The sequence below is a fragment of the Lepidochelys kempii genome, chromosome 19 (assembly GCF_965140265.1).
Source record: "Lepidochelys kempii isolate rLepKem1 chromosome 19, rLepKem1.hap2, whole genome shotgun sequence".
NCBI classification, from domain to species: Eukaryota; Metazoa; Chordata; order Testudines; family Cheloniidae; genus Lepidochelys; species Lepidochelys kempii.
Window position 1 is genome coordinate 9022029 of NC_133274.1, and position 24580 is coordinate 9046608.

The 24580-nt window shown below is 41.9% G+C and overlaps 2 protein-coding genes across 6 annotated transcripts in view; one reads left to right on the forward strand and one right to left on the reverse strand.

The window, feature by feature from the left end:
• TMEM50A (transmembrane protein 50A) lies at nt 1–7796 on the forward strand. Of its 3 annotated transcripts, XM_073317524.1 has the most exons (7): nt 11–283; nt 1572–1682; nt 2502–2614; nt 3367–3434; nt 4459–4551; nt 6480–6540; nt 7374–7514. In XM_073317524.1, exons 2-7 carry the CDS (start codon nt 1590–1592, stop codon nt 7417–7419), a joined length of 474 nt encoding a protein of 157 aa, XP_073173625.1. In that variant the 5' UTR covers nt 11–283; nt 1572–1589; the 3' UTR covers nt 7420–7514. The 3 variants fall into 3 exon arrangements, with proteins under 3 accessions (XP_073173624.1, XP_073173623.1, XP_073173625.1); XM_073317523.1 differs by lacking the exon at nt 6480–6540 and having other exon boundaries at nt 1–162; nt 7374–7796; XM_073317522.1 differs by lacking the exon at nt 6480–6540 and having other exon boundaries at nt 5–283; nt 7374–7796.
• Nucleotides 7373–24580, reverse strand: part of LOC140900341 (RH-like protein) — a 27242-nt gene continuing 10034 nt past the window's right edge. For all 3 annotated transcript variants that reach the window (XM_073317509.1, XM_073317512.1, XM_073317511.1), the window contains 8 exons: nt 23873–24023; nt 22608–22755; nt 17710–17876; nt 17220–17357; nt 16869–16999; nt 15930–16009; nt 14003–14076; nt 7373–13274 (listed from right to left, as the gene is read on the reverse strand). In XM_073317509.1, the coding sequence (XP_073173610.1) occupies nt 13248–13274; nt 14003–14076; nt 15930–16009; nt 16869–16999; nt 17220–17357; nt 17710–17876; nt 22608–22755; nt 23873–24023 (916 nt within the window). In that variant the 3' untranslated portion in view covers nt 7373–13247. The remainder of the gene's footprint in view (nt 13275–14002; nt 14077–15929; nt 16010–16868; nt 17000–17219; nt 17358–17709; nt 17877–22607; nt 22756–23872; nt 24024–24580) is intronic.

Consider the following 24580-nt stretch of genomic DNA (forward strand, 5'->3'; position numbering starts at 1 on the left):
GGTGGAGGGCGGTGCAGCATATGTAGTTCCCATTCCTCCTCCCGCTGAGTTTGTGATGGTCACACGCCTGAGAACGGCTGGCGGGTGCGCATGCGCGATGTGGTAGACGGCGATCCGTGACGTCTTTCTAGGCTCTCCTCCATCCGGGTCCCTAGGCCTCAGGTTGTTTGTTCGCTGCGTTGAGGGGGCGGCGGCGGGTCTCCGCCGAGGGAGGAAAGAGCGCGCGCGCGCGCGGCCCGCCACTAAGCCAACGGCTGCACCTTCTTCCTGCCCGCGCGCTGGGGTAAGTGGGGCCCGCGGGCAGCCCCATAGACACCCTTGACCCCGGGGCTGGGCTGTGGGCCATGGCTGGGCGGGCAGCCAGGGTGCTGATTGGGGGGTGCCCACAGGCTGCTTCCTCTCCACTGGCTGCCGGCCATTGACCGCTTGGGGGGAGAAGCCACTGGCCATTGCTAGCAGCCATTGGCTGCCCCAGGGGCCACGCTGCTGGCCATTGGCTCCCTGGGGGTTGTGTGTCACTGGCCTTCTCATCCTATTGGCCACCAGAGGGGCGCTGGCCATTGGTCATCCCCGTGCAGCTAATGGTTGGCACACCAAGGTGGTGGTGGGGGGGGGATATATGTCCCCAGGCCCTGGCCTCGTGTACTGTCATCCATTGGCTGCATCAGGAGCTAGGCTGAGGGACCCCGGGTCTGCCTGGGGCAGCTGTCTGACACTGGCATGATTCTCTACATTAACTTGGGGAGGCGGGGGAGGATTGCCATTGTGGCTCAGAGCTGTGTGGCCATGTGGGCCGAGGCCCTGCCACCTCTCCCCAGCTGGGCAAGGCAAGGAGAGGAGAGCCAGCAGGCCCTACCACAGCTGCAGAAGGATGGTGAGAGCACTGTCTACGCACAGTCCCGCCGCAGTTCCTAAAGCGACGGCATCCACAGGATGCAGAAAGCTCCAGGCTGCAGCCCCATGCTTGGGAGGCATGTGTTTCCTGGGCAGTGAACAAAGGAAGGTGAAGCCACTCATCACTCGAAAAACATCACTTGTCGCTGATAATCTAAAGTAATTGCTGATGATCTTCCCATCCAGCATCTAAGAATGTGTGGCAAGCCATGCCTCGCTATCTGGGTGTGTCAGATCCCCTGTCTTCTATCAGTGCATGTTTGTATTAACAGATGATCTTCTGTCAATGGATAAGGACCAGGGATCCATGCTGTCAGCTGTCTCTGATACTGTTGATTGTTAGGTTTTGTTAACCTGACTGCAAACCCTTGAGGGAGTAGACTGGTCTGCCTGATAGTGGTTTCATTCTTATCCCTCAGAAAGACCCTAGAGAGCAATTTTGGGCAATTGCTCTTTGGCCTGATGAGTTGCGTTTGTCTCCTGCCTTGTTCAGCTGTGCATAGGTCCCATTGCCGTAGTTAGTGAGAAGACAGTTTTTGACATGCTGATGATTTCTAGCTTTTTTAACAATCTTCATAATCTTTATAGCAACTCCATGTCACCTTGCACTTGTTTCATAGAAGTATGAGAAGATGCTCTTTGTGGGGGGGGAAAATAAAAATTGCTTCATCTTCTAGTTTTTCAGAGAGCTGAAAATGTCTGGATTTCTTGAGACCATGAGATGCTCAGAGTGTGTTGACTGGGGAGAAAAGCGCAATACAATTGCATCAGTTGCTGCTGGTGTGCTGGTGTGTATAACTAACCATTTTTTTATTTTATATGTGCTGTTGGCCTGTATGCAACAAGTCAGTACTGCACTGAAAATCACTGCTTGGGCCACAAAAGGAACAACCTGTTATGGCACATTGTGAATTTATTACACACTGGCAGCTCATATTGGCTATTGTGTGGTTGTCTTCAAAGTAAGTTATCCTGAAGAGGATTCGTTTACTTAAGAAAATGGTCTGCAGGACCAAATAATGTTAGTCCTGTGAGGATCAATGCTAAAATTCAGTTTGGTCTAATCTACATATGTAAGACCATTTTATATCACCATCAGACAGTATAAAACACTATTTTTCGGTAGTTCTCAGTACTGTAGAAAGCCCTACTGTAGAAAGCTGATCAGTTAGCACATTTATACCATATCACAATTTGCCTGGTCTTCAGTCACTACCGTGTCACACTTCATCCTTTATTCTACCCCATGCAAGGAACTTCTGGTGCACCACAAAGCTAGTTTACAGCAGGGCTTTATTTAAGTGAATTACAATGACATTCTTTAAAAGTATAGACTAGCTGATATATCAGACTACTCCACATTTTTAAGAGGTTGTTGTAAAATGATCTTTCTATTGAAATTGTAAGCATGTGCTACTTCAGTTTTTTTCAGTTTCTTCCAATTTAGTGCTGCATGTATAATAAGACGATCCCCACTGACTTCAATGAAAACTAAATTGGCCCCATATCGTTTTCATATAGGGTACTAATGTTAATTTTTGCTAGACAACATTGTAATGATGTTGCACTTAATCATGTCTGTATTTTAAGTTTTGTATTTTAAATAGTTTTTTACAGGCTGGTGGATTATCATAGATGCAGCTGTTAAATATCCTCAGATGGAAGACTTCAATCATTCATACCATGCTTGTGGAGTTATAGCCACTATTGCATTCCTAATGTAGGTGTGATTTCTTTACCAGTACAACCAACATACTTTATAGAACCCTAGAATATCAGGGTTGGAAGGGACCTCAAGAGGTCATCTAGTCCAACCCCCTGCTCAAAGCAGGACCAATCCCCAATTTTTTCCCCAGATCCCTAAATAGCCTCCTCAGGGATTGAACTCACAACCCTGGGTTTAGCAGGCCAATGCTCAAACCACTGAGCTATCCCTCCCGCCCCAAAAGGAAAGTTAAAAAAAAAAAATTAAGTGCAGACTTTTATTCTAAACTGCCACAGTCCTATTTTATAGTCATAGGCCTATGTTCAGCAGTTAAATGAACATTATTTCTGCTGTGTTGAAGGGTGAGAGGTTGTTACGGACTACAGTGGGGTATTTTATAGCCATTTCAAGAGAGTTAGGTCACAAATCAGCATTGAGAACTACACAGATATAAATTTACACATACGAAGACCCCTATATTCACATGGGACCCTGTTGACCTCTTTTTAAATTGTATGGCTGTTTTTAATTGTGTAGATTTAATTATTCGTCATATTTTGAAAAATGCTTTAATTTTTCTTTTTTTCAAGTTTGAGCTGCTAAATTAACTATCCCTCCTTTTCAGAGCAACAGTTGGAGAAAATATTTATAGAGTAATAAGATGTCACCATTTTTGTACATGAAAATAGAAGAAATTACTCGGAAGTGTGAATTTCCTGTATAGTTTCACCTGTATTTGTCAATTGGATTCTGTTTTATTCATGCAGGATCAATGCAGTGTCCAATGGACAAGTCCGTGGTGACAGTTACAGTGAAGGCTGTCTTGGGCAAACAGGTAAAAATGTTATAAATGGTATTATAAATAGAGCTATAGCTGTATAGTCTGTCCTACAGTACAATGCATTGATGTAGTTTAATTTATAATGTGAATATAAAAGTGTGACATTTGTACGTTTCTTGTTTTGCTACTGCTAAGCATTTTTACCAGGTGTAAACTTCAGTGAACTTATTTTTTCAGATGTGTGAGAACAACTAGCCTTTTTACACGATCCTGTTAAATCAGATCTCTTGGTTTCCACAACTGATTTTGCCTGTCACTCACATAATTGTATCTTTACCACACAATTTGCAAGAATGGTAATAGTGTTTGGTTTCATTCTTCTGCCAGCTGATACAATCCAATAATCATTTATAACCAAACAGTAATTATTTTGGCTCTTGTGTACAAGTTAATAATTGGCTGTTCTCTTTTCCAAATGGTCACTGTCTAACTCTGACTCCTGCCACCTAGGACTTTAGTGCAAGTTTACGTGGCATCCAAATTGAAATACTCTCGATGCCATAAATAGCTCTTCTAACATTCTGTATATACATTGTGAGTGAATTTCACCCATTGTAGAGGATAAGCACAAGGCCCTGACACCACTGACCAAATATTTCCTGTGGAAGGGAGCGCAGCACAGCACTCATATGGCCTCAGTGTGATTCCACTGCTAGTCTGCAGGGAGAGTATCATTACATCGCCAATCCTGAGTAACTAGGACCTCTCTGTCACAAAGCCTGTTCGGTCAGGTTGTACACTGGTGGAAGTATCTTGCTATTAGAGTTTAGTTTAGAGATGAGATCTTCATGGGTAATGTTAATAGCTCTTTGAAATGTCATTGGTAATAATTTATGCTATCTCATGCATGAGAGCAGATAAAATTGTTGCCTGCAATCTCTCCTTTAATATGGATTTAAGATGTATATTGTACACAATACTAGTCCCAGTCTTGAAAGATGTGGTATATTGTATAAAGTGTTGTTTTGAAACAAGAGCAGATTGAAAGTGACATAATATATATATGTGTATTTTTAAGGTGCCCGCATCTGGCTGTTCATTGGTTTTATGATGGCTTTTGGATCTCTGATTGCTTCCATGTGGATCCTCTTTGGAGGCTATGTTGTTAAAGGTAAGATACAATACAGATCTTATCATCATCCTGTTTTGATGGTTTACTATAATAATGTTTTAAATGGATATTGAATGAATGAGTGAGTGACTTCTTTCTGGATCAGCTCCAAGAAGGTCTATTTTTAAAATATTTTTGGTGCCCTAATCAGACTAATTGGAACAGGCCCCATCCCATACTATCTGTACTTTATCCTCTTTCTGGCTTCTCTTTTCCTATTCTCCTCCTTATCATCCATTTTTCTTTCAGTATTTATCCTGTTCTGTTTTTTCTCTTTTCTAAATTCCTTTTTCCTCCAGCAACTCTATTTCTCTTCCTTTTTCGCTCAACTTTTTCCCAGTGGTAATATTTTAGGAGATAACCTTTTCAGAGTCAGTTCCAATTTTTTTTTTAAAGTGTATGTTACTGTTAATCTGTCTTCTGTGTTATTAAGCCTTCAGTTGGCATCATTAAGGACTGAGGGTATGTCTACAAAGGAAGTTATACTGTTGTATCATGCTGGTATAACTCCCTGTGTGGACTCTCTTATTTCGGTGTAAGACTTGCTTTTTCCAGTATAGCTTAAACCACTTCCAGAGTGACATAAATGAAACTAGAAAAAGGCACTCTTATGCCAGAATAGGTGTGTCCACACATGAAGTTATATCGGTATAACTATGGTCGTTCTAAATTTACACGTTACTTGATATAACTTCTCATGTAGAGAAGCCTGGAGAAACCTGAGGGAACTGGAAAATGATACTATTTGGGTCTTATATGGAAAAAGATCATTATATAAAATATAAACAAAACCATGAGCCAGTTCCAGGCAGGAATAGCAGAGGTGAGGGTAATTCCAAACTTCAGCATCACAGCAGTTATAGAGTAACAACAGGTGAGTGATATTCTGTTAAAAGTGAACCTTTACATTCTCTTCTCTGGTATTAGTCACCCATCTGCTCCATGAATCATTTAGGCTGGGATTTCTGAAGGAGCCCAGGGGAGTTAGCTAATCAACCTCCTTAAGCATGTTTGAAAACTCAGCCTTAAGCTATAAGACTATACCTAACTCTTTTGGTTCTGTTGTGTATTTCTGTATATTGTACTGACTTATTCCTCTAAGGTACTTGAGGCAGGGACAGTGTTATTTGTTCAGCACAGTGCATTTTTGTATGCCACTGTATACATTTAAGGTGTTATATAGTCAGTTGATGATAGTCCCATGGGGTCATTCCATTTGTGATACATGTTTTGGTGTAGAAAGTGAGGTACATCTGAGCTGGTAAACTAAACGTTTTTTTCTGAACAGAAGGCTATTGTATATCTTGTGTGAAGTTTCCAGTGGGTTGGACCTTATGCTTTCTCTTCTGTTGCATGCAACTGACAGATGGTGGGTGGAGGTTCATCATGTTAGCAAAGATAGAAAGGGATATAGTGAGACAAACTTCCATCTAATGTCATGAGATAATAGCAAACCTGCCTAAATGAAACTGCAATGACAACAATGCCCTAAAGACCACACTGTGCACAGTTGGCTTGGATATGGAATCCTGTTCATCTTACTGCTATTAAAGTTATGCAATATTTTCTACACCGTTTTTTTCAACTATTTTGCCAGGTATTTGCAATGTTAACTGCAGCATTATAATTTTGCAGTCCTTATTAATTTTCCCCCAAGTAGATTTCTTTTCCTGTTAGTTTGCATCATCTAGTGTGTATTAGTGTTCAGTTCTGATTAGTGCTTTCCTATCAAACTCCACTAGTTCTTTAAAGTTATTTGACAAAACCTAATCCAAGTCTCTCCAAACATGCTTTTCTTGCACTGAACTGATAGTCTTTGTGAACATGATACTGGAGTTGAGTGTTTCTGAAATATCCGAGAGAAACAGGATTTTGTTGAGAATCAATAGAGTTCTGAAAATGTAATGGAAATTCTTTTCCTTTGTCAGAAAAACCACTAGTGTACCCAGGAATAGCTGTTTTTTTCCAGAATGCATTTATCTTTTTTGGGTAAGCCTGTTTTCCTTTGTTTATCCTTCTAAACGAGTGGTTTTCAAACTGTGGTACGTGAGAACAATCCTGTAATGGTGGACAATGCATTCTATTTAGCAACCTAATCGATTTATAATCTTTCAATTAAAACTGCAGCTACATTGGTATACATTTCCGTTCTGTTGTGTGAATCCGAGGTTTTCAAACTGGGGCGCACAGGAACGTTTGGGGGGTGAGCGCTGATGCCATCCCCATGCAGTGGGAGTGGAGGTGGTACTCCCTTTCTGAGCCTGCTGCCACTCTCCCCCCTGAAAGTTCCTCTGCACCCCGCAGTTTGAAAATCTAGAAGCTGTTGCTAAATGGAGGGCAGAAATCGGGGGCGGGGAGGAGAGAGTGACGTGACCCCATATGCACCCCATCCCTCATGTGCCGCCTATCTCACATGGAGGTATTCAGTAAACTACATTATTTGGAAAGGGGCATGCAGCCTAAAAAGTTTGAAAACCACTGCTCTAAACTAAATTTAGTTAGTTTTAATGGCTGACATTGAACATTAGATATAAAATTAATCTATTCATGATTCCCTGTTACTGTTATTTCTAAGACAACCTCCACCCTCAAATCTTTTAATGATACACATTTGGACAAACCTCCAGTGAAGTCAGGGATCTGCCCATATGGATCTGCTTGGAGGATCAGAATCAAAATTTACTGACTATAAAAGTCTTTTATCTGAAATTTTATCTCCCAAAACCGGGAAATCTGAGCCTGCTTCCTTTGAAGTTGATGGCCCTTGTATTCTTTGCAATAAGCTTATGTGTTTTTTCCTGTTTTGTTTTATTTTTAAACAGAGGGCTGGTCTTTAAATTTGGCCGAACTGAAGACTTGTGGCAGTGAATGTGTCTGCAGAAGTGAGTCAAGCTCTATGATTTTTTTACTGCACACACCTGTGTTTTGGGGGTTTTTTTGTAATAATTTTGTAAATTCTAGCTCTTGAATTATTTCTGAGGATAAAAACTAAAATCATGAGGCAATAAAATTTCCATTTTCTGTTCTGTTTAAAATAACTTTTTTTTTAGTCTTCTTAGATGTGGATTTTGTGTTCTGTTGTATTTGACTGAAATGTAAAACTCATAGGGAAAGTGTAACAATGAAAGACACTCTTGTGGTATGTTTTACAAATAAATAATATAGAGGAATAATGGGTGTATTTAACCAAGTGTTCTGCACTGTATCTGAGGTCTAAAACTGCAATTAAAAGTATTCTTAAACAATTTTAATACTTATTTATTACAATATGGTATACCTGTATCTGATACTGAACAATATAAACATATCCTGGATTTCAGAACCTGTGTGGCACTTTTTCACAATGTATATTATACTGCCTCATTGTTTTTATATGAAAATACTGGACTAGTCGTACTGAGACTGTTCAAAAATTTACAATAAAAATAGTTATTGCTGTTAAGAGTTCATAGAGATGCACATTATTCTAGCAGCAGTACCTTCTGTGCTGTTATAGTTAATATTGATACTTGCTTTTTAAGTCCTCGTGTTAAACAGGAGCTGGACCAATAATTGCAGGGGCGGGGTGGGGGTCAAGGTCATTTCTGAAAAATCAGAATGTCTTTGGGATAGGGAAAGAAGAGAGTGAGTGACTCCATATCCAGGTGGTTAGGACAGGCACCTCGGACTGGAGAGACCTAAGTTTAAGTCCCTGTTCCTATGACCTATTTATTTATAAAAAGTGTAACAGTTCCAACAGGAGAGACTTGCCCTAGGATATCGCTATCCAGGGGCTTGGCCAGGGCATTCTCCTTATAGGTGGGAGACTAGTTCAAATCCCTGCTCCACCTAAGGGGGAAATGAACCTGCATCTCCGACATTCCAGGTTAGTATCCTAATACTTGGGCAAGTTATAAGGGAGGCAGCTATCACCTCCTCAAATTTTCTTTTGGCCAAAACTATTTGGCAGACTTGTGCCAAATTCACAAATAGTTTGAGGGCTACAAACTGCATTTTTTGGCAAATAAACTATTTGCCTGAAATTTTACCTAGCGCTATTAAATGATGCAATTTACAATGCAAGGAAGTAGAGTAAAATGCCTAATAGTACTCTCAAACACAATAGCTCTTCAAACAGCCCCAGCACATCCTTCAGGGGGAGGTTTGTCAAGCAGCAGGGAACCCATTATCTGACCCAATTCTTGCTTTATGGTCCCCTTAGGTTGTGGAGGTGTCTCTGAATCCTTCTGGTGCCCTCATATGTTGTTTAAGGCTCCACCATCCCTGGCTATCCTCAGCTACTTTTGGGGTTTGTTTTTTCTGTTAAGTAGCATAAATTCTCCCTTTAAATATTGTTTGATCAAAGGATTCTAGTGGCTGGTCCTATGACATGTTCCTCCAGCTGCCCAGAAGCAAGCCTGCAGTGGCAAATGCTGTGGCTTGATTTTTACCACCTCTACCAGATACTTCCATCTTTCTTTCTATATAATTCTGGGATAACAGGTTGTTGAACGTTGTGATGAATCTCAGCATTTGTTATAAATTCATTCTATTTAATACCTAGTATTTCCTGAGTCAAAGGCATTTAGACATCTGCCTATAGCTCTGGTGGTTTTCTAGCTTTCACATATATATGTGAAGTTGAAAATAACATTTCAGTTGAATATTCACATTGTTGGATCTTTAATCATAGTTTTTGATGACCAAATCTTGTTTAAATTGGTAAACATACATGCTGCCTTGCCAGTTTGAGTCTTCGTTCCTTCTGGATATATGCATGATACTGCCAAGGTATGTGAACTGACTCACCTCTTGTATTCCTTTGCCTTCTAATGTAATGCCTGAGTTTGGAGATTTTTTACAGCTCAACTGACATGCAATATCATCAGCAAAATCGATTTCTTCTAGTGTACTGCTATAGACAGGCATCATGTGGTATAATACTTTTTCCTCATAATTACAATGCCAAACAGAGGGGAGAGAATGCATTCTTGTTTAACATGAGTTTGTTAAACCATTCACTCAAGTCTGCATTTACTTCAACTGGCCAGACCGTACCTTGACATAAAGCCTTGATTTTATTTTTTGTTGGCATACCATTACACTTTGACCCTGGAACATTGTAATCAGGATGGAGGCAGTGAAATGCTTTGAGCCATTAGTATTCATGTATTCTTAATCCACTATCCATAAACCAAACAGAATCAATGCCCCAAGGAATAACTGAAAAATACTGATCTAGTGTAGTATGAGGTTGAAGAGGAGGGAGGCTGGAAGAAATAGGCAACACTAACAGGCTTTCAAGGAAAGAAACTGCCACGTTTTTCTGTATGGTGCAAAAGGAAGCCTTAACAGTTCTCCATCCACTAACAAAATTGTGCTCAGTTAAATTACTCCATGTAGGGCATATTGAGTAAGAGTGTATATAGTTCTCTCCCCTAACTCTACTGTACAAAGACTGTTAATTTGTCACTAAGCTAACTTCTCATGGCAGTTCCTCAATACCTTCTATGGCTCCTAATATCTATTAGAAGCACTGATAGAATTAAATGCCCTGTCTGTAGAGGACAAAGTCTGTTAACTTTAATTCCCTCAAATGAAAAACACCTATAAAAGGGATTTAGTTTATAATCCAAATGTAATCGAGAATAAAGATTATCATTGAAATGGTGAACTAAGGTATTTATCTTGTAAGAAAATAACTGCTCAATCTTATACTCTAAGGGCTCTTTAAAAGCTTTGGATTATTGAACAATTAAAGACAACAGGCCAAGCTTTAAAGTTCATGTAGCTGTAGTAAGGATGAATTTGGCCACTCTGTATTTTCCACAGTTCCTAAATTCTACTCTTCAGTTGCGTGAGCTCTATTTTCTCTCCTGTCCACCAGAAGCATATACATATGGGGGAACTAGCTGAGCCCTCTGCATAAATCAGGACAGGGCAGTCTGAAGTAATTTTGGCTTGAATGTGCCTTTAGCTGGGGTTGTGCAAAATCCTTTGAGGGCTAGGCTGCAAATTTTGCCTATTTCCCCCCACTTACTGCTGTGGCCCCTGTGCTACCTTTTGCAGTACAGAACTAGCTTAAGTGATTCCTCCCAGGACTTACTGCATAGCAGAAGCCACTTAAGAAATGGCTCCTCTTCCTTTCAAGTGTCCCTGCAGATTCCCTGGGAAGGAGCTGGAGAATTCTGCCTCCAACTGATGAACCATTTCTGTGGTCCTGGGACAGTCGATACAAACTGGATGAGTAGTACTGAGTGGGGCATAGCTGTAAGTAGAATGCAGCCCATAGCTCTCTGGCTATGCTTTCTCTACTCTTGGAACAGTGGACCACATGTAGAACTTTTATTCCATAACTACTCATGGCTCAAGTGATAATGCATGTGGATATACAAGCAGCCCTTTTCCCTTCAGTGTTTAAGGTTAGGACTACTGATTGAGCAAAAGACATCTGAAAAATCTGGGTTAGTGTAAGGTGTGAAGTAACATTTTCAAAAGTGTCCCTTTAAAAAAAATTAATACTAACTGCACCAGATGCAACAAACTGCTGGAAAATTAAAAACAGATTGCACTTAAACTGGACTCTTGCAATGCTGTTAGTAGGAGGGAAATAAGTAGAAGTATAACTGAGATGAGGCAACTATAGTGGTTATGATCTATACATACTCTATGTTGTTCTCATACTAAGCTTCCTGGACTCAAGTAATTGCATAGACTCAGCTACTATCTGTTTTGATGGGAGTTCTGTGAACATTTGATGGAATAAGGAGAGCCCTGCAAATCTACATGCAGAGATGTGGTTGTATTGTTTACCGTCTTTGCAGATTGCAGCTCGGATGCAGATCCAAATTTTTGTAGGCGTGCCGGGCTCTAGAAATAAGCAGGTCAGTGATCATCTCGTGACTCAGAAACATAGAACAATAGCATTTCCTCTACCAGAAACTCTTTCATTACTGCCAATGAAGTTATGAGAAGTTAGCCACTAAATAACACTCCATTTCCCTTTAGAGCTAATGGATCAAGGACAGTATAGGTTTCTTGTTGTATCAAAGAATATCATCTGTTATGGCAGATTGCCAGTTTGCTTTATTTTCTAGCAAGTGTACTGATTAAAGACAACCAATACTTGCAGTTTCTTAATGTAGGCAATTGAAAAGCTGGGAGTGAGACAGACAGTCTGAAATGAAGGAGAAACTCTGACCCAGATGCTCAAAAGGTATCTAGTTGCGTAACTCATTGAAATCCAGGGTGGGCACATGCCTAAACACCTTTTGAGGATCTGGAACTCCATGATTAAGGCCTCAATCCTACAAGGAGCTCCATGTGGGTATAAGAGTTTTCTTTCTCAGAGTCCATTACAGCATTAGGGCTAACTATATACTAAGACCCTGATCCTGAGTTCCATGCAGGCAGGCCCTTGTGGTGACCTTTTGAAGTCTATGCAGAATTGGGGCTTTAAATGCCATCAGATGGCAATACTGATAAGCATTACTTTTAAACTATTGTGTATATACAACATTTTCAGACCAATTGATTTTTTCATATTGACTGTGTCCCTTTAAAATACAAAATAAAGTTTGTTCATTAATATTCACTCCCACAGCACCAGGTTTTTTACATTGTTTCTTTAAACACTTGTTTAAAGGTAAAACACTATTTAAATATTAAGATTTAAACAACATTAAACCAGGATAAAGCCATTTAGAAACTGGTTTATAATTAATTAACCCTGTGACCAATACTGTCTGTGTTACACATTATGGGCCCTATGCTTCAAGCCCCTAATTAGTCACATAATTAGCCCCATTCAGGTCAATAGGATTACATGTGTGAGGACCACTAACATGAGCAAGAGGCACTTCAGTCAATTCAGTACAGTAAAGAGTGCTGTTCAGATATCCAGTGTGGACCTGACCCTTTGAAGAGCTGAATACTTATAACTCCCAGGTACTCCCCACTTCTCAGGATTGAGAACTCTGGGTCAGCTACTGCAACCCTTGCACAAGTAATGCCATTGACTTCAGGGGGACTGCTCACATGAGTAAGAGTTGCAGGCTCAAGCCTTTTATTTTCAATTCCACTTCACACTTTAGTTTCTTACCCTTTGAACTTTCAGAGCAGCTGGCCTAAACCAAAACAGTTACAGATTTCCTTTAACTAATCAACTAATTTAGGGTTTGATCCTACAAGGTGCTGAGCACACTGGCCCCAATCCAGCAAAGCACTCAAGCATCTCCTTAACAGGAACCTCAGTGGGATTACTTGTACTTAAAAATACGCACATGCTGAAGTGTTTTGCTGGATCAGAACCAGCATGCTCAGCACCTCAGAATCAAGTCCTTAATGTTCATGATTATTTTTTGACTTTCAGAAAAGGAGTTTCAAATATCTTCCTTCATTAAAATCTGAAAGCATCTTAAAAGGATAAGCTATCAAAGCTGGATGGATCTATTGTATGTAATTCACAAAAGAAGATGTTGAAGGCAAGACTTTATCAAGGCAGAAAAGCTGAATGAACTATTATCTGTGACTTTGCATACTGTATCATTTAATAAGAATTGAAAGCAGCCTATTGCAATGATGTTTCTACATTCTGAAATTCAGGAGTCATATTTAACCTTTTCTTCTCCCTCCCAATTAATTTTCTGTAGCAGAGGATAGGAAATGTTTTCCTCATCTTGGTCTAATCTTCTGTAATTTGGGTCCGGTCCCTCTGTTCAAAATCCATAAGCCAAATGGGGAAACTGTGAATGCAGAAATATTTCTGTAACATAACATCTTACTCAAAAAAAAAATCAAAAGCTATATAAAACAATGTTAAAATATATTCTAGCCGTCTGTCTTTAGGATCCAGATTCAGGAAAGCATTTTTATTCCAGAGAGCATTTAAGCACATGCTTAAAGTTGGTCATATGTTTAGGTGCTGTCCTGAATAGGGATTAATTTAAGCATATGCTTAAGAGCTTTTCTTATTTAATGCTGAACGCATATAGGAGCTGACCCTGCTCTCACTGAACTCTGTGGGAGTTCTGCACATAAGCAAAGGTTAGGATTTTCAAATCCATCTAGGCTATTTGGATACCCAGTTTCCTTTGGAACTTCAAAATTCTATCCAAAGTCGGTATATATTTATACTGTCCAGTCTCAAAATGGTTAATCTGTTTAGACCAGGACATTCAAGAACTATCATGAAATATGGTTAGTCTTTGTATTATTTTAGCACCTAGAAATCCATTCCAAGATCAGGGCTTCATGGTGGCATAGGCCACACACACACACACACACACACACACACACACACACACACACACACACACACACACACACACACACACACACACACACACACACACACACACACACACACACACACACACACACACACACACACACACACACACACACACACACACACACACACACACACACACACCCCCCCCCCCCCCCCCCCCCCCTTTAAATTGAAACTTACCTCCCAATAAGCTTGGTCATCAAAGTACTTTGATGCAGGCAGTGTCTTCCATAGTTTGAAAGTTAAAATGAAACCTGTGTTTAAAAATGATGTGGATGGAAGGAGCTGTTTGTAAATATTATATTTATTAGCCACATACCACAATATAATGCAGAGCTAAATATGAAATCAGAATCACAGCCATGCCCCCCACAAATCTTTCCTGTGTGGAAATCTTTCTGCAGGGGTGAATGTCAGATAAAAATAATACCACTTGTCTTATTTTTAAACGTTTTTGAACCCCTTTATGGTGCTAATTACTAGACTAAAATATATTGGCAAAATAGAATGATCTGGATTGTCCTCCAGCCTTGCTGCTGTCTCTAATATGTATAATGGGCCTAACCAAAACCTTGGGTTGAAAACCAACCCACAAACTTTGGAGATACTCAGGTCTGGATTTGAATATGGGGTTCATGTGCATCTCTATACATGACATACCTGGTTTAGAATAATTTGATACACAATTCCAAACAATCTAGAAAAGATTTCCTAATCCTGTAAAAATTATTGTAAAACGTTCCCCGAATATTTTTCGCTCTTTAGCACATGGAGGTGAAGCAATGTTCCTCACAAGCAATATATTTGATTCTAAATCCATCATGCAGCATTGTGGTTCAGCCAGCAGATGCTTTAGAATTGACATAATTTAGGGAGAAAACCATGTTTCCAGAAAAGCCAGCTATTATTTTCTCTCTGGACTTCCAGGATTACCTGGACCCTTCCCCAGCCTTCAGTCATCTTCAAACAGTGAACGCATGAGATCCAAAGCAAAGCATGTAAAAAGCATGTAAAAAATGTCCTAGGTCCCGATCCTGCATGCTGATTAGTCTGGGCCAACCCTATAAATGCTGAGCCCCTTTGAATTTCAGGCGGCCTCCAGGTGGGCAAAAGATTCTGCCTGCAGGAGTGAGGCCTTAATTATTAAAAATTAACACTTATGTTTTAAAGCCAAGAGAACGGCCTGCCAGATTTTCCGGATAAACTAAATGATCATTAACTTTTCATATGAAAAAGCTACCCAGACACATTAAGCAAACAGGCTTATGAGCACTGTTAACTTGAGATTTCAGATGTAAACACCCAGCTCATTAAATGATTGGATCAACACAGAATGTTTGTTTATTTTTGCTGTTTATTTTTTTCCATATCTTTCAGTCAGATGAAGTAGATACTTAAAAGTCTGCTTGATGAGCCCAACCTCTTAATTACATTTGAGCAAGCACAGGGGTTACATATTCATTATAGGCTGTAACATTCATTTTAGAGAACGGTATTGCAGTTTCTTTCACTGAACTGAAGCAGGAGCAAATAGCAGTATAAAATATTGCAACTGCCATAATCCCACCAGAGAGAGAGAGAGAGAGAGAGAGAGAGAATCCAAGATCTAGAACCAGATGACTAGATCCTCAACTGGTGTAAAATCTACCATTGCCTTCAGGGGAGCTATGCTGATTTACAGCAGCTGAGGATCTTACCCAGTGAGTGGAAAACAGTCTCAATATATTTTTACTGTCACTAAAAAGATGTCCATCCTGTCCTTTCTCCTATGGGAAACCTAGAGGCTGCTGGTGAAGCATCAGTTAAAAATAACTTTGTCAAGCATAGGAATGATGGTATTGTTTTGGCCCTGCTGAACATACCCTTTTCTCCAGTTCTGCGACTGAAAGAAGCCTCATCACTCAGCATTACCTACAGTTTTTCCAACAGTAGCAAGTCATCTACCTACAGGTATATTTTTAGTGCATGAATCACTAGAGTATCTAGGTGCCAAGAGATGCAATAAGCCAGTGAACACTGACGTGACAGCTGATGTAATATAATCGCATACCACCTACTCTTAAAAAGATCAGAACGAAGCTATTGCAAAGAGCTTTCCCATACTGACCTGTAATGAAACCTGTTCCCAAACCTATAGCAGTGGTCAACATGAAAGAGCCAACTTCAATCAAGGCTAGATAACCCAGTCTGAAAATGAAAAATGCATACATTAGAGTGCAGAATTTGACCCATGTACAGCTCCAATCCTATAATCTGATCTACCCACACAGCGTCCTAAAGAAGTCAGTGGACTCTGAAGGAATAAAGGTCTGTCTGACTGGATCAATTGTGGATCAGATATAAAAGAGCTACTGGGACATTTAGTCCTTCCCTCACTCCCCCTGCTAGTGCAAAATGGTCCATCAAGTACATTCTCCAGGACCCTGTCCTGTCTAGTTTTACCCCGAATTGGCACACTCTCCTCTGATGTGGGTCTACTACGCTGCAGTCAGAGCCTGATCCTGAGAGGTGTTGAGCACCCACATATATGTATTACTTATTTAAAAAATAGTTTGCCTGTTACTGCCAGTTTTTATATGTAAGATTCCCTGACACACGTAGTGTCAATCAAAAGTCACCATTTGGAAGGATCCACATCACCTGAACCCTCAGACCTCTTCAATGGCTTCCTGTCTTTATCATCAGTTCAAAGCTGCTCACAGCTCACCTTCAGATCCCAGTTCAGTCTCACTCCCTCTTAATCTCCGCTCTCATTTCCGCCATCTCACATGGCTGCTCCCACAATGCTGTCTACGTCACCCCCCTAGCAATCCAGCACTAAAAATTAATTTTTGAGGGCCTGATCCAAAGCCCACTGAAGTCAATGAGAGCCTTTCCATTGACTTTAAAGGGCTTTAGATCTGATTCTTGATTGTTATTAAGAGGATTAATCTGCAGTGGCCATGCAAAGCTACCTGCATACTGCACGTGTGTTCTAAAACTGAGTTCTAGCACAATATATTAATGATTAGCTGACCACGATACTTATTTAAAAGGATCAACCTACGTTGATAAACTGGCCCACTTGATTATTATGAAGAGAACGACATTGACTATCGCTCCAAGCAATCCAGGCAACCCAAACGTGTAATGGACGCCACAGGTGTCATGAATCTTGAGCACCGAATTCAAATAGGTCTGGGGAGAGAAACATTTAATAAATACAGAGATGAACATATTTACTGAGCAGAAAAGTTCTTCAGGCACGCATCCCAAAATAGAATGCAAGTCTCCTCACCCTCAGTCCCACATACCAGGCAACAGAACCCAGAAATCTTGGCTGTAAACTCTCTACATGTGCTATTTCTTAGTATTTAAAACCTCTCACAAATATGTATGACAGGGTTTTGGACATTACCTGTAAACAGTGAGATCCCAGTACAGCGACCATGCTGGCAAGCAGACCCAAAATCATGGCAATCCAAGGATGTGGAATAACGGGAGCTGAGAAACCAAGAGCAACCCCTCCTGCTAGTGCTGCATGGTGGATGTGGATCTGTGGATTAACATCACCGAAGTCAATTCACACACGCAGTGATTGGGCACCCATTGGATTAAACTCACCCTGCTGCAGCACCACACCTAAGTACCACTTAAACCTATTTTGAGGGCTTAAGTGGGATCTAATTGGAGTATAACTGGCCCTCTACATAGGGGGTGAATTTCACCCTTGCAGCACTATAGCCAGTTAACATCTTCAAAACTGTTTGCTCAGGGACAAGAGATAATCATCCCGTTGAGGTGCTAGTGTTGTTTTAGCTTATTAGCCATTTTACTTTCAATGTATTGCTAAAGAGATTAACGAAAATCTAGGTCTGTCTTCAAAGCGACCTTTGCTCTCCTCTTACCATCCTGATTTTTCCATTCCTGCTGCTCAAGGATGACAGTGCAAAAGCAGCCACAGCACTCACAGCGATGGCATAGTAAGTGTTGCAGATGGCGTTCCTCTTTTCCATCACATCCACGATTAGCACAGAGTTGAAGCTTGGCCAGAACATCCACAGAAAGAGCGTGCCTTGTAGACAAAGAAGCAGTCATCATTAGAATGCTCGTAAATCCAGTGGGTCCATCCCATGCTGTTTCTGCTGGCAGGTTCTAAGTCACACAGAGTGCATCCATTGCAATGCCCACATTGTGAACAAGTTGATGGGACTGCATCATTCTGACAGCCCCTAACGGTCACTACATTTGGAGCCTCCCTAGCAGTCCTGCACTGCACATCTCAACAGTAACCATGGTATAAACATGCACCCAGAAGGGTGACTTAGCTGGGAAGGGCCTGATCCTTCAAAGAGCCAAGAGCCTCCTGAGAAAAGCTGAGGGCCCTCAATGCAGGAGATGCTCATCATCTTTCATGGTCAGGTCCTTAAGCATCAGCTTTGCAATACCTGTGCTCCCTGGAAACACAGATTCAAATCTCAATGGGCATGACTCTGCCTTTCATCCCTAAGAAATATTTTTGTGCAGCAGGCAATTTACTGTGCGTGGTCCTTTCAGTCGAGACCTTTAAAACCAACACCCTGTCTGCTTTGCATGGGCATTAGGGGCCTGGTTTCTGAAGTACACAGTAACCACAACTACAGTGGGAGCATTCAGCACCTCTGAACATGAGGCCTGAAAGGGTCCAGGGCTTTTGCTGAAACAGCAGGGATTTGCACTGATGTCCTTGGCCAAAATCTCCCACATCCTCTTACTGTTGTACCGCGTGCTGGTCACACAGCTGATGTGGTACTGACCAAAATAAAAAACATGGCTATGTTCAGAATGTCTTCCATTTAGGGGTATCAAAACACCAGCACAACTGATACTAGCTGGCTCCCTTCCTGACAGATTCAGCAGAAATGCTGAGAACTACCTGAACCATGGAGCGTGAACTCCCCTCTCACCCCAGTGGAGGTTCTTCCAGGGTAGCACAGAGAAGCTTGCACTTCTGGTGTCATGCTTTGCCTGCTTGGTGGCTAAATGGGGTTTGTCTTGTTTTAAATAAAATACTTTTTTTTTTTTTTTAATATTCCACCATTCTAGTAAGTGGATCTAGTAGAGCAATTAGAATTCCTGTTAAACAGTTGGGCCATATCCTGTAAAAAGTCCAGGGCCACATAGACTTTTCAGTAAATAGTGAGGCTAGACGTTGGGTCCTTCTGCTCCAATAAACTACTCCTGCGGGAATTCTGTGCTGGTGCGCAATGCAGAATTTGCACAGAATTAATGTTTCCCACAGAATTTTATTTTTTTCCCTGCAGAATTTCTGATTTCCCCCAGCACTCCTGCCGACGCCTGGCATGGGCAGCTGGGGCTTCCACTGTCAGCCCCGGGCAGCTGGGACTGTCAGTGGGAGCATGATTATATTGTGCCATTTTGACAGAATATGCTGAACGTTGCAGAATTTTCAAATATTGTGTGCAAGATTTTTAAATTTTAGTGCAGAATTCCCCTAGGAGTAAACAACACAGGCCCCAATCACCAGCAAATAGGGTTCTTACCCTCTTGGGCCAGCCCCACCAGAGGACAACATAACCTCTCTCTCATACACATGCGGATCTGAATCCATCCAGCAGAGAGCAGCAGGTGCGTTCACACTAGTTTATATACTGATCATTTCAGGGCACAGCTTTGCTCCCAGGAGTTTTGTATCTATGCTGGACTATTTAGGGATATAGGCTGTATTAAAGATAAGTTATGATTTATCTTCTCTTCCCCCACCTCTACTGCAGAGGGGACACCGAGGCAGACTCGATAATTAATGTTCTACTGTGTGCTTGAATTGCATAGACTTAATTCCACATGCTATTTACCTCATAGCAAAACTTCAAGTGCTCTCATTAAAATTAATAACTAAAACACGCAGGTTTCCAGGGTGCAGTATGTCACTATAAAAACACACTGGTTAGTCTCTGCTCCCAGCAACACTGACCGCGGTCACCTTTCCATGAGCTTGGGTCTCCAGTGCTTAGGCTCTTTCAAGTCCCTAGATGCTTCTGCTGCTCACTTTAGGCCCTCCTGCCTGTTGAATGTCTAGTGCACACAGAGGATTTCAGGCACAGTGACCTTGATATGCTCTGAAAAACTAACAGGCTTCCCAACAAAGTGATATTATCTGGGCAGATCATGTTCCAAGCTGATTCTTTTCCATAAGCGCAGTATAATTTCCATTTGGCATATCCCTGCGGAAACTGACATAAGCTGCACTTATCACTGAGTTCATCCCTACTGAGACCTCCTTGTCTATTCTACTCTGTATAGTCAGGACATATTTCTTTCATTTTCTTTAGCACGGCTGTCAGTTGCAGGATGACTTTTTGCCCTTAATCTTGAGCCCTGGAACCTTCCCCTTGTACAAGCAGCAAGGCAGATGATGGTTGCAGTTTGTTACAGTCTGTGCTTTGAGCACATCCCTAAAAACACATTTGGGACGCTGTCAATCACCCACTGGTAACTAATATTTGTAGTCAAGTGGATGCCTTATTTTATCTCACATCCCAGTACTCTATTTCTCTGAGACGACAGGTGCTGGGGCACTTACAATCTGCTGCAGCCTGCATGCAGAAGACTGGCAAGATTATCTCTGAAGTGAAGTCAGCAGAGACTAGGCAACAGTATCACCCTTATGCCCAAGAAATAACTAGAGTCTTGCTCAAGGTTGCTGTTGGATATTCTGCGTCCAAAAGGTGCCAAGTTCCCCCATCCCAACTATTTATCCCCTCTCCTCCTCCTCTCATTACCTCCCTCCTCCCATTTGTATCTTTCCCCCTTCCCACTTTTGTTCTCCAGGCAACAGTAAATATTGTAAATGTTTAGAGGGCTCTTATGCGCTCAAGGCTGCCCTCTCTGTTCTCCCCATGCCACTCTAGGTGGCAATACTCATAATTTACCTGTGGAACTCACAACTGCAGGAGATTGGTTAATATTTCTACAGTGCTTTGAAAACATAAAGTGCTGTATTATTACAGAAGCAAACCACATGTGTGTGAAATTCACCCTGGTGCAGCATACAACCTACAATGTTTATGTCCCAGTTAAGCTCTATTTTGAAATCTTAAGTGAAACTTATGTGGTGTACAGGTCTTGTGCAGGGTTGAATTTCATTCATATATGAATAAGAATCATATCTGCAGATACATTGACAAGGAAAAAGATTATCAGTCTTCAAGCTTCAGGGTAAAATTAACCACCAGCTGGGGCTCAGGAAGAAAAACATCCTTTTCCAGCACGGCACAATGTTGTACAATAGGAAGTTTTACATCTTCCTCAGAAGGATCTAGCACTGATCACTGTCATAGCCAAGACACAGGACTAGAGGTCCCACTAGTATTCCCCACTATGGCACTTCATGGTCTATGGCAGGAGGGGGGCTGGAAAGAAGGATCCAGATTGCGAATCCCTTATTCCCACTGGCAAAGTAGTTACTTGCCAGAGTAATCCCAGTAACTGCAATGAGGCTATTCTAATGAATTACAAGTGTTCATAATCTGGCCCTGAATTTCTGAGGGGATCCGGCCCTGGGTAGGTTTGGACACATTATGAAATTGCTTCTTTGGTCATTCGTGAGCGTCTGCACTGCCTCTGTGTTGCTTTCAGGAATTATTCATGAAGACCTAATTACTTTAGATAGCGAGCACTTGGGGGTAGCGAGCTGGCACTAAAATTATAATGAAGACTTAACAGTGTCTTGATGAGTTAGATTAAAATACCAATTGCTTTGAATTATACAGCAGAGCAAGAGCTCTGGGAACTCAGCAAGATGAGCATTTAATTTTTCCCTTTTTTACATTGGGTGAAGGCTGCCAGGTTTCATTAGACATGTGCCAATGAGCCCTGGTGAGGTTCCAGCAAACACCCAGAATCAGCCCCTCCCACTGACAGCAGATCTTGGGATGTACAGCCAAAAGTAGCAAGGCGAGCAAGTGCTATAACCAGTGCCCTCTACTAGGATGAGAGGGGACATTCGGCATAGATCATTCACTCCATTCGGGCAGAACATAGCTCCTAATAAAGGACTCGAGCGCTCACATGCCACAGTGATAGGTTAGATAAGTATTCACTTGATTTTAGCCACAGAAATCCATGCCTCTATTTCGATGTCATTTCTTTTAAATATTACATTAATTCTGTGCTGGCACAAAGTGCCAAATTGACAGACCTGGGAACTTACATTCTCTGTGGAGACAAGGGCCTAGGACAGATCATGGCAGTACCAGCTTTGTAATATAAATCAAAATAATATGGAAACAAATATCATTTCTTAAAAAAAAACTTGGAATGTCCATGCCACAGCCTATCCTTACCCTGAGTGTTTTGCATGTGATATGTATCTTCCCCCCCACCCTTTATCTGCTTGTTCTCTTTTGATTCTTGTCTTTGTAAGCGTTTATACAGCACCTAGAACAATGCGGCCTTGATCCTGCTTGGGGCCTCTGGGCCCTACAGCAATACAAATATTAATGACGACACTGCCCCCGCCAATATGGGTAAATCAGTGCAAAGGGGCCACCTGTAGCGGTGAGAGGACAGTTTACCTGCCTTGGCCGTCCTGCTGCGTCTGTCAAGAAGGGACGCTGCAGTGGTGGTTTACATGAGGAGCGGAGACTCACCCACTCGTTACCATCGGACGGTAACAACTTTTAGTCACTGGGCTGTATTTGAACCTTCAGCTTTGCAGTAAAAGATTTTGTGCCCCATTCCCAATCCCCAAAGTCATTCATCCCACTGCCCACCATATACTGAGATGTTCAAGTAAATGCCTTACCCAGCATTGAAAACAAATCAGATATCGGATTAGATGTTTCCTTTTCAATCCTTTTACTCAGTGAAGAATGGTACAGCCACCAGGAGACTGCCAAGCCAAAGTAGGTTCCAAATATGTGAACGTGCATCAAGCTTGTGTGTTCCTCAATCTGCAGGCAACAAAGATATTCCATTCCTGGATGTCATATCCATTCAGGATGTCATCAGGTCCCCTTGATGTATGCAGAGACTTGTAGCTCAGTTACTTATATAGTGTCCTTCTTAGGCACCCTCTCCTATATAATGTTCATGAGCACTCAGTGCACACGCTACTTTTTGCGGCTCAGAAAAAGACAGGGTCCCTGCTCCAAGGATCCTGCAGTCTAATTCAGACAAATAAAGTACACTGGTAGCAGTTCTAGTGCAAGGAGATGTGTAGATACCCTCAGGCTGGAGAAATGCTTCCCAGAAGAAGGTGGTTTGAAGGAAGAAGGGCCTGGTGGATGGGGTGTAGAAGGCTGCTCCAAGCATGGTGGGCAGCATGAATGAGGGAGCAAAGGGGACAATTCGTTATTATGATTGCTATTATTTATTCAATGGGTGAAGGAACCAAAGGGAGGGCTAGGCAGGAACCTACAGTGGGAGTAAGAAGGGGCCACGTGTAAGTTGGGGCAGAGCCTTGAAGGGGAGGACAAGAAGGGGGGAGGGATAGCTCAGTGGTTTGAGCACTGGCCTGCTAAACCCAGGGTTGTGAGTTCAATCCTTAAGGGGGCCATTTAGGGATATGGGGCAAAAATTGGGGATTGGTCCTGCTTTGAGCAGGGGGTTGGACTAGATGACCTCCTGAGGTCCCTTCCAACCCTGAGATTCTAGGATTCTATGATTCTAAGTTTTAACTTAATGCAAAAGGAAAGAAGCCACTGAAGAGACTGGAAGAAGATGTGATCAGAGCAGCAGGAAAGGAAGCAGTAGCATGTTGGCTGGGATAGAGAGGAGAAGAGGTGAGGTGCAGCAGGCCAGAGAGAAGATGCTGTAAACAGAGTGACACACAAGTAGAATCCCCAGCCACGTAGCCCTTCCATGTGCAAAACTCCCATTCATTTCAGTGGCAGCTACATGCATGCAATAAACTGCCAGATCAGGCCCAGAGCGAACCAGCTTAGATCTGACTATCAGTAATAGCGTCAATATCAGACCAGCAAACAGGGAACATTTCCAAAGGAAAACAAAGGTTTGTTTAAAACCTCCAAAGTCTTTTCCCGCATATATGGAAATGTGGTTACCTACCTTCAGGAATCTGACATTGATCCATCTGCTTGTACTGAAAGCTGCCACCTCCACCATCGCCATCCAAATCAACTGAATAGGGTTAGCCTTGCCCAGAAGAGCTCCAGCTGAGATTAGAACAGCAGTTACACTTATAGTGGCCTTTAATACACTTTAAAAAAAAAAGGGGGGGGGGGGAGTTAATTGTGAAACTAATTGAATCAAAAAATAAGAGAGTCATTAGTAGTCAGCACTGGTCCAGACATTCATTATGGAATTTTCATGCTTGTGAGGTAGATCCCCATTTCACAGTTGGGTGAACCAAGACAGAGATTTAAAGGCAGCATTTTCAAAAGTGGCCTCCCATTTGGGGTGCCAACATGAGATACTTTGGGCCCCAATTTTCAAAAGTACAAAGCACACATAACTCTGACTGAAGCCAACAGAAGTCGCAGGTGCTCAGCACTATTGACCACCAACCCCAAGGTGCCTCAAGCTGAACTGAGATGCCCTAAATCAGAAGTCACTTTTGGAAGATGTGGCCTTAGTAGCTTGTTGAAAGCCACAGAGGGAGCTAATGTCAGAGCTAGGATTGGAGCTCTGGGATTTCTGGCTCCCCATCCCGAGACCCAACCACTAGATCAAACCGGTCTCGCTGCACAAGGCATTCTGAGGTTCCTACAGTCCTCACACAGAATGATTCCTTTCCCTTTCCCCACTTCGCAAAAG